The 14,402-nt window shown below is 36.0% G+C and overlaps 1 protein-coding gene across 2 annotated transcripts in view; it reads left to right on the top strand.

The window, feature by feature from the left end:
- LOC143238553 (follistatin-like) overlaps positions 1–14,402 on the top strand; it is a 93,643-nt gene that overhangs the window by 59,121 nt on the left and 20,120 nt on the right. For both annotated transcript variants that reach the window (XM_076478899.1, XM_076478898.1), the window contains exons 3-4: positions 235–453; positions 8,389–8,613. In XM_076478899.1, coding sequence (XP_076335014.1) covers positions 235–453; positions 8,389–8,613 — 444 coding nt within the window. The remainder of the gene's footprint in view (positions 1–234; positions 454–8,388; positions 8,614–14,402) is intronic.

The following is a 14,402-nucleotide window of genomic DNA, read 5'->3' as shown; positions in this document are numbered from 1 at the left end:
ACACTTCTATCTTTGTTGTCTATTTATGTTTAACGAGTTACTCAAAACAAACTACGTTCTTTAAAGCACGTGATTATCAAGTTAATGGCGTGATTTTTGTTATTTATTTACAAATGTAAATGTAAGAAAACAGTCTGTTTTTGCAACAGTGTTTATGAGGTATCTGTTTTGCGCTACTTAGTTAAAACGCTTAAGAGATTTCGTTCAGTTATTCATTTCAATCACTTCTTTCAGATACTTGTGATGGAGTGAAATGTGAAGAAGACAAGAAGTGTAAAATTAAGCGGGGACACCCTCAGTGTGTCTGCAGACCAAAATGTCCCAAACGAAAACGCCGTTTAGGTGCAGTGTGTGGTAACGACGGAAATACGTATAAGCACGTGTGCAAACTGTTAAAGGTCCGGTGTCGAAATAATAAGAATTTGGCTGTGGCTTACTTCGGCGCATGTCAAGGTAAAATAAGGAAATCACATTGAGAACAAAAAATAAAAAAAAATTCTAGTGATTTTGGTGGGTAAACATTTTTTCCTTATAAGCAGAAGGTGTTCGACACGTATTTGTAATTGATCTTCATTTATACCCGTCTGTATATTATATTAAGTAAAGTTATTCCTCCAAACGTATCATTAGAAGAGTCATAGCTAGAAAAAAAATTGAGATATATAAACTCATTAAAGTTGAGATATTTCTCAACAAAAATAAATATATAAATCCAGTAAAAAAAATTCCAAGTTCTTTCTTACTGAACAACGAACAAATCTTAAGCTGTATAAAACAATCAAGTAAGTGAACAATCACGTTTTCCTTTAGTTTGTTTTTAAAGGTTCCGATGTACAAAAAAGTAAAATTAAAAGTATCTAATTGAATACGAAAATTGCTCAGAAATTGCGATTTACGGGCTTGTTTGTAGACACTTCAAATTATATCTCTATATATATGTGTGTAATTTATAATATTATGAGTGCAGTATCTGAAGAAATTAGACCATTACTGAGTTCCCATCACAAACAGATAATGAAGGTTTGAGATTAGAGTCGTAAAGAACTTGTTGACCTTCCCCGTGGCCAGATTTTGGTGGTAAAAATTAATCTGATACATTCCATGAAACTTGCAATTGAAAAATGTTATCTCGTGGAATTGTTCTTAAGATTTCAAATTACGTTCTTTTTATTGACGTAATATAATATGAATCTTACGAATCTAATATTTTATAATTTCCTCATAAAGAGAAACAAAATTCATATTTTATCGGCAAATAGAACGTTAATTGCTTCTTAGCATCATTTCATATTATATAATAGTTATATGTATGTAATAAGAACCTTTACATGTCAGGAAACGAATAATAGATTAAAGAGAAAAAGAACTTAAGTAAGTGACTTTATACTTAAAAATACATTGTTTCAGTCGATTCTCCGAAGCGTCGTCTTGTGACAGTGTACGGTAATTAGGGAAACATGTGTTAGCAGAGACAGATTAGAAAGGTTTCCCCAAACGTGTAGCCGTGTATTTGTTTGTGTGTACTCAAGTACAAAGCTACACAATGTGCTCTCTATGCTGTGCGCACTACGGGTAATCGAAACCCTATTTTAGCGCTACAAGTTTTCGGACTCGCCGCTGAGCGACTAGGGATGTATATAGTCACAACAGCACAGTCACAAAACGGTACAGTTCTACCGATATTTGAGGATTGCTGAAATATCTAGTACCAGAAAATTAAAAACCTGACTACAGCCTATTTTGGCACATGTCATAGTAAAATAGATAGCTCGCGTTAAAAAGAGAGAGAGAGATCATTTTCTCGTATGATCAGATATTTTTATCCCGATGGATTTATGCAGTGGAAGGTTTCCTAATCGACAAACGGAAATTGTTCTAGTTAAGGTCTCATTGTAGGGACAAGTAGACCTATACTTGGTTGACTTGGTTAATGTGTAGGGCTACGGATCGAAAGGTTTTTGGAACTAGATGTGAACACGCTTTGCACTTTTAATTCTGGACGCGTTGTAAAAGTAACAGTCAATCCCCTTATTCAGGTCAAAGAGGAAGACGAGATTTTGTGATGACGAGTGCTGCTGCTTGGACCAGTAATTCAAAACTGAAACTCAATTCTTTTAGTTCACGTGCGCTTGAGGTCCTATTCGGGTTGACTTTTTTTATATGACTATGTGCAATCATAAACAATTGTATAATCTTTATCCCTTAATAAATGAATAAGGTGCGTAAAAATTTCCAAATGCTAATCTTTTGGATTCATTCTTAAGTTGCTTTGACCTTCACTGATAATAGTTTAATGTTTACTCACCTGAAGACGACTTTTATTATACACTTGTTGAGGAATCAGTTTAGTAAGTGACGATAACTTGAAAGTTACCTTGAATTTAATCAATACTGTTAAATAATTTATGTTTTAAAGTCCGTTAAACAGCTGCTTTCTACTTTTTAGTGGACTTGTATCATTAAAGTATTAATAAAAGGCTTGAATATAAGTCAGTGGATGTACATAAGGTTAAGATAATTTTTTTGGATGATTGATACACATCAAAGGAGTGACGTGTCACCACAAGTACGAGTCATAACGTCTGCGTATGTATATATGCGTGTGTGCAGTGTTCTTTGTCTTTATTCGTTTAAGAATAATTCTCTTTAGAAAGGTATGGCGTAAAGTTTCAGCCGTATGTCTATCGTAATGGCTGCTGATTGGTCCGTAATTCATCAAGAATAATATATGGATATATAATGACGATTGAAACATCCTTTTCGAAGGGAAATACTCTGATAAAGACCATTAAAAGATGTAGAGACAATAAATGTTTCAATGAAAGGAGAGTGAAAGTTCAATGTTCTTCACAGAAACAAGAAAACTCATACAGCAGAGACTTCAGGACATCATCAGGCTCTATGCTCTAATCCAATCCAGAATAAGGTCTCAACTGCACAAATTGGAAACTATAGTTACAAAAGAAATATCTTCGATTCGAAGAGTCATTGCGATTAACCTGGACATGCCTACTGTTACCGTTAGCAGAAGACGGACAAGGATTTAAAGTTGATAGATACTCATAAATTGAAAATCAATAACTGTTCTGATTAAACCGGATTTGCACTTTGGCCACACATGTGGCCAGTCCCTTCGCGCTGCTCCAACAGGTTTATACGAGTATATCTTTGGTCTGTTTTAAACTTGGGCTTAAAAGCCGATGCTCACACGTCTTGAAAGGACTGCTGAAAACGCGTGTTCTGACATTGACTTTGTCATCCTTTGTAAAAGCTTACTGCCATGGGAACTGCATTGTAGAGCAATCATGGCCATCAGACAGAATTTGGACGATAATAAAAGAAGTATTTCCAAAGGGAGAACCTAAAACATTTTTTCTTTAAGTGCGATTAACATCAGAACACGTTGTTTGTTTGTTTTTAAAGACTTGAACAACCCTAACCTTCTTATTGGTCTTACAGATTTCTAGTTGTGTAATTTACACTCCATGAAGTTTAGTATACGTTCCTAGTTCTTAGGTGGTAATCGCATGGTTTTACTTGAATATGACTCTGACTTCAACCTTAATTAGTTGAATTCTTCCCAGTCGGTGTTTATACAAACACAAGCTAGGTTTCTGTTTTTGTTTTTGAATTTCACACAAAGCTACTCGAGGGCTATCTGTGCTAGCCGTCCCTAATTTAGCAGTGTAAGACTAGAGGGAAGGCAACTAGTCATCACCACCCACCGCCAACTCTTGGGCTACTCTTTTACCAACGAATAGTGGGATTAACCGTCACATTATAACACTCCCATGGCTGAAAGGGCGGGCATGTTTGGCGCGATGGGGATGCGAACCCACGACCTTCAGATTACGAGTCACACGCCTTAACACGCTTGGCCATGCTGGGCCAGCTAGGTTTCTAAACTAACTATTTGACATTTGATTTGGATAACCGATACACAAGATCTCTGAAAGGATTATTTGATACTGAAAGTGGTTATTTCAAAGAAGATAATTGGCTGCCATTTTTTACGACCAGTAATATTAATTTTTTATTTGTATATCTATTTTAAATTCTTAACTCTTTAGGTACAATTTCTTAATATTTATTATTATTTATTTATCATCTTTAATTATATTACACAACGAAAAAAAAAAAACAAGCAAATGTGAACACTTCACTATTCCCAATGTGATCTCTGTGGATTGTTTTTGACACTTGCTGTTGCTGTATTCCAAGTTAATCTGAAACTACGAATTCTGTTACCTATCTAAAATTATAAATCCATAAGATTAAAAGTAGAAGTCGTAACTGGTCTTATGGGTATTTTTTTTATTTTTTGTGGCTTTTATGTCTCAGGACTTTCATTACTAACTGTACATTAAGTGATGGGGTTAGCAAACGTCCCAATAAAACTGAAATCGTCTCAGTTTTTTAGCCCTAATTTATCTGTTTTGATAGAAACGGTAAAAATATTAAAATATCCCCATTTCTCTGTTTCTCAGTGTTCATTTGTCACGTACGGTGTGTTGTCATACCTAGCTTCTTCAAAGTTTACTTGAAGAATCACCAAAAAAAGACAGATAACACGGAACAGTGTTCCCTTCCTGTCTGCTGCAATTTCTTAACCTACTTTTTCATTGGGCTGCCTCAAGAATTGATGGTTTGAAGACCAGCCCTCTATGAGGGAAAGGGAAACCTCCCAATTTTTTTCATTCTGAAAACTTGTAACCCTAATCCAACCTTGGTTTAGATCTACGTACGTTTAAAGGGCTAATATAATATAATACTGTATTCCGCGTAACTGGGCCTTTCTTGTTTTGTTGTAGAATCGTCATTCAAACATTTAACATCCTAGAAAACCAGCAATGAACGTTTAATTTCTAAATATGCTGTATTGATTTAAACAATTTCGTTGAAATTTGCGTGTTTCGACTAAATCATGTGAACAGTTTTTCAAAGACCACGCATCTCGTTTTTATATTACGTAAAAGGCTTCAGTTGCGTTGCTGATTGTTGGTTCTCGCCGTTTTGTTTGTTTTTGAATTTCGCACAAAGCTACTCGAGGGCTATCTGTGCTAGCCGTCCCTAATTTAGCAGTGTAAGACTAGAAGGAAAGCAGCTAGTCATCACCACCCACCGCCAACTCTTGGGCTACTCTTTTACCAACGAAAAGTGGGATTGACAGTCACATTATAACGCCCCAACGGCTGGGAGGGCGAGCATGTTTTGGCGCGACTGGGGCGCGAACCCGCGACCCTCAGATTACGAAGTGCACGCCTTAACGCGCTAGGCCATGCCAGGCCCCTCGCCGTTTTGTAACAGAATTATTAAAGATTAAAAATAATGATGGTGAACGCATTATTAGTATTAATATTATTACAGTTTTATGTCGTTAAAGAAAACGAATTTGTTCTTTCTCTCAGCTTTTGTCTATATTGTATTTTTGATTAGTTGTTACGGGAAAAATCTGTGGATGTTCTTTCCACATCCGTGCTCAGAGCTAATAATTGTACTTGTAAAACAGCTTAGTGAATGTACAACCGTATTAAATCGAGTTACATATCGCAGCCTGCAATAATTATTGTCGACTTACAGCTGTTTTAAGACAAATTAAGTACTGTAGCTTACAGCAGTAATTTTCAATGAGATTGTAAGTTCTTTTAGCGCCTAAACCATATCAGACGCACGTGATTCAGCGCACGTGGATAATACACTTGACCGAGCATGTGCTTCTTTAGATTCTTCCAGGAATCGCGTAACCAGGTCCACGTAATTCGTTTTTTATTGCCCCCCCCTAGTGGCTCAGCGTTATGTCTGCGGACTTACAAATCTAAAACACGGGTTTCGATACCCGTGGTGGGCAGAGCACAGATAGCCCATTGTGTAGCTTTGTGCTTAATTCAACAAACAACTTCGTTTTTTATTTGTTTTTTAATCAGTTCGTATTTTACACAAAATGGGGTAGGATATTTCTGGAGCAATTTAGAGCACATATATGTTTCTGTCTATGTTTTTGACTTTAATTCGTGACGAGCACTGAAGTTACGTCAAGTAACTAGGCTTTTAGGTAATTTTTTCTGTATTGAAGTGTAATTCACACCTCACGAAATAAATCTGTTAGTAATGAACCGTTGATTCTTTTAACTTTCCATTTTAATTTTCTTCTTCTTCACAAGAAACTATCTTCTCACAAGTGTTCCCAGGTGTATTAAGGCGTTGAACTCATGATCTGAGGGCCGGGGGTTCGAATCTCCGTCGCACCAAATATACTCGCCTTTTCAGTCGTGGATACGTTATAAGTGACGGTCAATCCCACTATTCATTGGTAAAAGAGTAGCCCAAGAATTGGTGGTGGGTGGTGATGACTAGCTGCCTTCCCTTTAGTATTACCTTGCTAAATTAGGGACGGCTAGCGCAGATAGCCCTCGTGTAGCTTTGCGCGAAATTAAAAAACAAACAAAACAAACAAACAATCTCACATGTGGATGCGTATGTTTACATGTAACTAGGTCTAATAGGCAGAATATTTAAGTCCTGGTCTTAGCCACCTCTCTTCGTACCCTAATTTTTTTTTTGTCCGTCGTTTATGTGCGGTAGTTAAACGTTTCGGTTTTGCTCTCTCAAACTTTACACACTCCAGATTAATTTACTGAAACACTTCTCAATCTCTAGGAATTTTAATTTAGACAACTTCTTTGACGTAAGTAATATATCTTTAGATTTTATGAACAGTTCAAAATCAAGCAGACGACAAGTTACAAACTCAAAGTTTGACTGAGAGCCATGAAGTGTGTACCTCCCGCTGTTCAAGCATCATCAATTTCGTATTTAGGTAATGTCGAAGGCAGTACGTGTCCATTCTATTCTGGAGAGATAGTTTTCTAACCACGACAAATAAGAAGAAAAAAAGACGGTCATAGCTCAAAGCATTTGCTTCTACTCACGAATAGCGTACGGCGAGGGAAATATGTTTATTCTAGTATAGGGCAAGATGCTACCATGGTTATTAGTCTATACATACTATCGACTACGTATTGTTAGTAACCATATCAACGACTGACATTCGATCACTATAACTATTAAAGAAAATGTAGTGATTGTTCTGAAACTCCCCAGTAAGCATATGAAGAAATGTTTTGTAATAACTACTTTAAATGTTTTTTATATACCTAGAAGATGCGGGCTCGGCATGGCCGGGTTATTATGGCGCTCGATTCGAAACGTTATGGTTGCAGGTCTGAATCTCCATCATACCAAACATGCTTTTGTCTTTCAGCTGTGGAGACGTTATGTAGTGACGGTCAATCCCACTATTCATTGGTAAACGAGTAGCCCAAGAGTTGGCGTTGGGTAATGATGACTAGCTTTTTTCCTTCTAGTCTTACACTGCTAAATTAAGAGCGACTAGCGCAAGTAGCCCTCGTGTAGCACTGCGCAAGATTCGACAAACAAACTGGAAGACGCTTCTAGGGCACGTCATCACTTAACCTGACATCTATCGATTATCTAGGGCTAAAATATTTTACTTTAGGAATGAAAAATGGGAAGACTGAAACGTTTTTACATGTCATAAAAAACGAAATTACTTATGAAGGTCTAGTAGTAACAGTGTTTCGCGAAACAGAATTTTCTTCTCTATCCACGCTAATGTGAGGTCGTCCCCATATGGAGTAATTTTCATTAATATTTTTATTAATAACTTATTTAAAAGTAAAAATACTAAGACTTTTTTTCCTGTATTAATACACCACAAATTGTGATTTGTATTATAGCAACTCGTACTTTTCTGAAAGTAGGTCATGTCTTCTTACACGTGGATTCTCTATCCACGCTAATGTGAGGTCGTCCCCGTATGGAGTAACTTTCATTAATATTTTTATTAATAACTTATTTAAAAGTAAAAATACTAAGACTTTTTTTCCTGTATTAATACACCACAAATTGTGATTTGTATTATAGCAACTCGTACTTTTCTGAAAGTAGGTCATGTCTTCTTACACCTTAAGTGCTACAAGATATTTTTACGGTACACTTTGATTAGTTAAGTGCAGACGAAACGAGTTATACGTTGTGTAACTTAATAAACTATGGTGTGCTTTTACTGTGGAAACTCTGATCCTTTTACAGCCAAAGCTATAAGCGAATAAAAATATTGCCCGTGTTGATGTATGTTACGAACGGCAGTATTTCTTTTAACAGTAATTAATGTTATTTTTTCAATAAAAGCAAGTCAAATGTTTTGAATTACACACCAGTTTATACTACATTTAATTTCTTAAAGTTTTTTCTGCTCCATTTGAGCTACTATGATCAAAATGAGTTATTTTTTAATGGATATAAGCAGGCTGAATAGAAGGTAATGTGTATTATTTATTCACAATCCGATTTTCTTATGAACCATAGACAACGGATGTGAGAACGTTAAATGTCCTGGGAAGAAGTCATGCGTTGTGGACCAGAACCGCCACCCTCACTGCGTCCGTTGTAAAAAGGTCTGCCGTCCGAGACTTGGTCTGCGTCAGGTCTGCGGGTCTGACAACAAGACTTACAATAGCTACTGTGAGCTGCGTCGAACTTCTTGTTTGAGTGGACAGTCAGTTCAAGCCGCCTATAAAGGAAGTTGTAAAGGTAAATCACACAAACCTTCGAGTTCTTCTTAATAAAAATTAGGGTATTTTGGTTCATTTGGTTTGTATAAGAGACTACTTAGTTAACAAAATACAATTTTGTGCGAATGGAATTATTGAAAATATCGTGTTTTTAAATAACCAAATATTTGAAGATTTCGGACTATGGACAATATAATTAATCAAAGACGTCTTAAAATATTGTTTATTTATGAAATACTATACAGAAATGAGTCATAACTTGGCCCATCACACGACCTGTTCACACACGTACATGTATACAGAATTCAATAAGTGTGATATGTACACATTGCTTATACCACACCCGTGATTCAAAATTAACTAATTGGTCAAAAGTTAAACATTAGTAAATAGCAGAGACAAATGGCATTCAAGAAAATAGTCAAAACACCTAAGAAGTCCTAGATGAACGTAATTCAGAAAGGACCCTGTGGTAATGGATAAACCACGACAACTTGTAACTAGGTTATCATGGTTATACAACCGTGTGCTAAAAGCACTTGTTGTATAAACGATTGTCTTACCTGTCCACTATAATAGATTTATTCATATATATTTAATATAATAGCTATGTATGTATCAGTTTCATGCATGTAACACATACTGTTAAATGTGTATTGCGCAAGTCCCGACTGTTACCTAAATTTGTTTGTTTTTTTTGTTGTTTTTTTAATTTCGCGCAAAGCTACTTGAGGGCTATCTGCGCTAGCCGTCCCTAATTTAGCAGTATAAGACTAGAGGGAAGGCAGCTAGTCATCACCACCCACCTCCAACTCTTGGGCTACTCTTTTACCAAAGAATAGTGGGATTGACCGTAACATTATAACGTCCCCACAGCTGGGAGAGCGAGCATGTTTGGTGCGACCGGGATTCGAACCCGCGACCCTCGGATTACGAGCCGAACGCCTTAACACGCTTGGCCAGGCCGGGCCTACCTAAATTTGTAAAATACTTTAGAGTGTAAGAATCAACAACATATATTTTACAAAAACACTAGCGTGCCTTCGAATGTTGTTGCAAAGTAAATTTTCGAAAATCTCGCCTAACGAGAATAAAAACTAGCAACCGCAGAACGCGGAGAGACAGTAATATAATATCGTCGGTCAGCGGCAATCAGTATACTATAAGCTTCCGTATAATTGTGATTAACGCTTATTAATAAGAAAATTACATAATTTGACTGGGAACGTTTATAGGGTTCGAACATTATAAAACGTTCAACTTCAGAGAATTAACCTCGGAAGCTAGTATTTCTGTGAGGACATTAAATAACTATTTCCCTCTGTGAAAAGTAAGCTCGTAAACTATGTTAGGCCAAACAACAAGGATAGAACTAGTTAAGTGTAGTGTATTACCCTAAAAATAATTTGTTCGTCCTGGACCGTCGATAAAATGTTGTTCTAGACCCCAGGCAGAAGACTGAATATTGTTTATAAGTTTGTAACATTTTTGTTTATAAATAATTATTTGTAATAGCCATTTGTAATAATTATTATAAATTATATTGTTATTTGTATATTAAAATATATTTGTGTTAATGCTTGTTTGTTTGTTTTTTGAACTTCGCAGAAGGCAACTCGAGGGCTATCTGTGCTAGGCGTCCCTAGTTTAGTAGTGTAAGACTAGAGGGAAGGCAGCTAGTCATCACCACCCACCGCCAACTCTTGGGCTACTCTTTTACCATCGAATAGTGAGATTGACCGTCACATTATAACGCTCCTATGGCTGAAAGGGCGGGCATGTTTGGCTCGATGGGAATGCGAACCCGTGACCCTCAGATTACGAGTCGCACGCCTTAACATGCTTGGCCATGCCGGGCCTATTTGTGTTAAGAATGAAAATTGTGTATATCTATCTTAGTGGCAAATGTCGTAAATTTAATATATATTAACATTTAATTAACTTATAAATTAAAATAGTAAATTCCGGCTGTTTGAAACCATAATACGTAATGTACGTAATAATAAACTGAAGACTCGTCCGAGATAAATTATGCGTAACACCACATCAAACTTACAATTTAATTGTTCCTGCGTTATAAAAATAAAACAACAGAAGACAAGTGTGTATTTTCCCAGTTGATCACTTGTGTCCTAAAATTTTCTTTGTTTAAAAATCGTAATCGAAACGACCATAAATTCATAGATTTGTTTGTTTTTGAATTTCGCGCGAAGATACACGCTATCTGCGCTAGCTGTCTCTAATATAGCAGTGTAAGACTAGAGGGAAAGCACCAGCCACCACCAAATCTTGGGTTACTCTTTTACCAACGAATAGTAAGATTGACCGTCACTTTATAACGCCCCCACGGCTGAAAGGGTGAGCATGTTTGATGTGACGGGGATTCGAACTCACGACCCTCAGATTACAACTAGTGTTACTTTGCTAAATTAGGGACGGCGAGCGCAGATAGCTCTCGAGTAGCTTTGCGCGAAATTAAAAAGAAACAAACCTAATCTCTCTATCGTTTCAATATTAAGGTCGGCAAATGCATAAAAAGCCTTCATATGGCTTTGCTTGAGATTCAACAAAGCAAACAAATACATCTATTGTGGTGTTTCCTATTAACAAATTAAAACTTTTATATTTGTGTTTAATGTTGTTGCTTTCACCTAAACAGAAAATTTTGATATTGTGAAAGGTATTGTTTAATAGTGACGCTTGTGTTTATCGCTGCATTACTGACGACAAATGAATGTACAACTTCCTAAAACAGTTTAGAAGACAAACGGGTAAAAGTTAATTGCTTGAATACTCTCTTATAATCATCCATCTTATATTTCATCTATCACATGAGATAATTTTTCTCATGAAAAACCCTTCTAAGTTATAATTGCATGAACAAAGGAAATCCTCTTCACAAACGAAAAAAAGACAAAAAGTCCCATAATGAAAAACGTTTAGAAATCTAAGTTTTTCTTAGCCAGGAAAACTTGTACGCGACGTACTGTACGAAAGACACTTAATAAAACATGTAAATAATATAGCAGTAATTATTTCACTCCCCTGACGCAATGCAATAGTAAGCTCAGGTAATTATAATGCTAAAATTTGAGATTAGGTACCTGCGGTTTGCACAAATTGCACCAATTGCACAGATTTGCGCTTAAAGAGAATCAAACAATAGACCTCGCATATTATTGCTTCATTATATGATGAAGTGCATAAAGTAATGAAAGCATGTTTAAAGTAAACGCAATAAGATCTTTTAAACAACATGGGGCTGTAATAATTACCCATAATCCTTACCGGTAACGACATCTGTCCGTGAGCTACACGAGGAAACCCCAGTTTTTAAGTACAGAAATATAATCCGACCTCAAGAAAACACTCATGAAATGGACCTTATTAGCATTTCATTACAAACAAATTAAAAGTTTGTTATCGACCGACGATTTCTGTGACATAATAAAACCTAAAATTCTCTGATGAGGGCAAACGTGTTTTTCATAATATGTAAAATAAATTGTTAACAGTACAACACATGAAGTTCTAATGCTGTGTAAAAAATTTCGCACACCATTATTTACTTGATCATAAAGCTGTGTTTCGTTTTTATCAGAAAACACGGATTGTCGTAATGTCCATACGTTTTATGAGCATTTTGTTTGGTAAATTACTGCTCTGAACCCATAATTTAATCCACAGAAATGTTCTATGACTCATAAAACGAATTACGAAAACGAGAAGTCTATGGTTGTTGCTCATACTTAGTTTTCTGTCTGTAGGTTTTTTATTCTCCACAGTTTTTTTATGTAGAACAGTTTCCGTTCAACTTCCTTATAACTAATTTCGTTTCCTAAATAAAAATGAAGCCAGTTTCATGGTAATACTTACTCTAAATGTCCGCTTCTTTTCGTATCTCAAATACGTTCTTGGTAATAAACAACCATATGAATAGCATTTTATTAGTGATTGAGCAATCAGATTTGTCTCTCTTGAAACAGTTGTTGCATGAAGGTTTCAGGAATATTTCAATGTATAATTAAAAACCATCAGGCGTAGAAAATGTGTAGAGTAAAAAAAAAGAAGATAAAACAACCTGGTATTGTTACTATTTTCAGCAAAGTACAATAAAAAGTACAATCCGCCCAGACGACATTATTTTCATTCATCAAGGAGTGGCATTGTGTGATAATAGAGGAAGGAATTTCAGTATATAATTTGTGACCATAAAACTAGCAAAGAAAGTACCGACTTGGTAAAACCCATACCTTAGGCATAAGTATTAATAATTGTCACCACGTTTAAATATTCGTGGTTTGTGGTTATTTCTCATAAAAGAAAAGGAAAAAAAAACTTCATTCTACAAAGAACTAACTAGTTATATCATTGCCTACATTCATGAACGTCTTTATAAAATTACGCACTTTAAAGCTTTTGGCATGGAGCCATAATGAGAAGAGGCGTACGTACAGAATGAACGTAAATCATAATTTGATATATTTTAAATATACGAAGGTTCCGCGATTTTCGATGTCGAGATATTTGAAACGTCGCTTCCCCCCCTCACCTTTTGATTTTTCTGCTCATCAATAATAACTTCCAAGTAGGTTGTCAAGGCTACACAAGTGTGTAGTTCTGAAGGCAACTTGGGACAAATGAACATCTTGTCTACCCGCATCAAACTCGCCACCCACATGTTCCTATGTAATGAAAAAAAAAATGTATTTCCCCATCTCGGTGACACTGTTCTATTTTATAATCCGTCTCTTTGTTTACACGTCACAATCAATACGGCCATAAAGTTTTAGATAAGCCAGCCATAAATTGGTGGGTTTGTACTATTAAACTATACATTTTCAAGGAAATACATCTTTCAAAAGGACTATGATGTGTGCTAGGAGCAAAATCAATCCAGATCGTTACATTTATTGTTGTTTTTTACCAAGACATTTCGATATCGTAAATGGGATCATTTAATGGTGACGGTAATGCTTATATCTACATTACTGGTAACAAACAAATATGCAAACTGTAGAGAAGACAAACAGGTAAGCGTTGATTACTTGAACACTATCCTATAAAAACAACATTTTATTGCTTGTTTAACACGTGGGACAATTGTCTAGTCCTAAAACGTCTCGTAAACTTTCTTCCATGTTGTAACAAAAGAAATTTCTATTCAAAAAAACAGCAAAGTACCAGAACTAAGAACTCTTTAAAATGTCATAGTCTGGCCCATAAAACGTGTTTCCTCTTCAAATGAATACCAACAATGCCATTTTATGTTCTTATATAAATATATGTTAGACTCAGGCTTGTTGTTTTCTGGTAATTTAAATTTGCAAGAGATTTTATTATTTGAATATTTTTTTATTTTGTAGGTAACATTAAGTAAATTTCTTCTCACGATGTAATTTACTAATAAATTTTAACTGTATTTGTCATTTTATTCCAGAATATTTTAGTTTGTTTATTTTGAATTTCATGCAGGGTTACACGAAGGTTACCTGCGCTAACCGTCCTTAATTTAGCAGTGAAAGGCTCGAGGGATTTGGTTTGGTTTGCTTTGAATTTCGCACAAAGCTACACGAGGGCTATCTGCGCCAGCCGTCCCTAATTTAGCAATGTAAGACTAGAGGGAAGGCAGCTAGTCATCACCACCCACCGCCAACTTATGGGCTACTCTTTTACCAATGTATAGTAGGATTGATCGTCACATTATGACGCCCTCCACGGCTGAAAGGGCGAGCATGTTTCTTGTAACGGGGATTCGAACCCGCGACCCTCAGATTACGAATGGAGTGCCTTAACCACCTGGTCTAA

The sequence above is a fragment of the Tachypleus tridentatus genome, chromosome 13 (assembly GCF_004210375.1).
Source record: "Tachypleus tridentatus isolate NWPU-2018 chromosome 13, ASM421037v1, whole genome shotgun sequence".
NCBI lineage: Eukaryota > Metazoa > Arthropoda > Merostomata > Xiphosura > Limulidae > Tachypleus > Tachypleus tridentatus.
The sequence above is the reverse complement of the archived record's forward strand: the minus strand, read 5'-3'. Positions and strand labels throughout refer to the sequence as shown.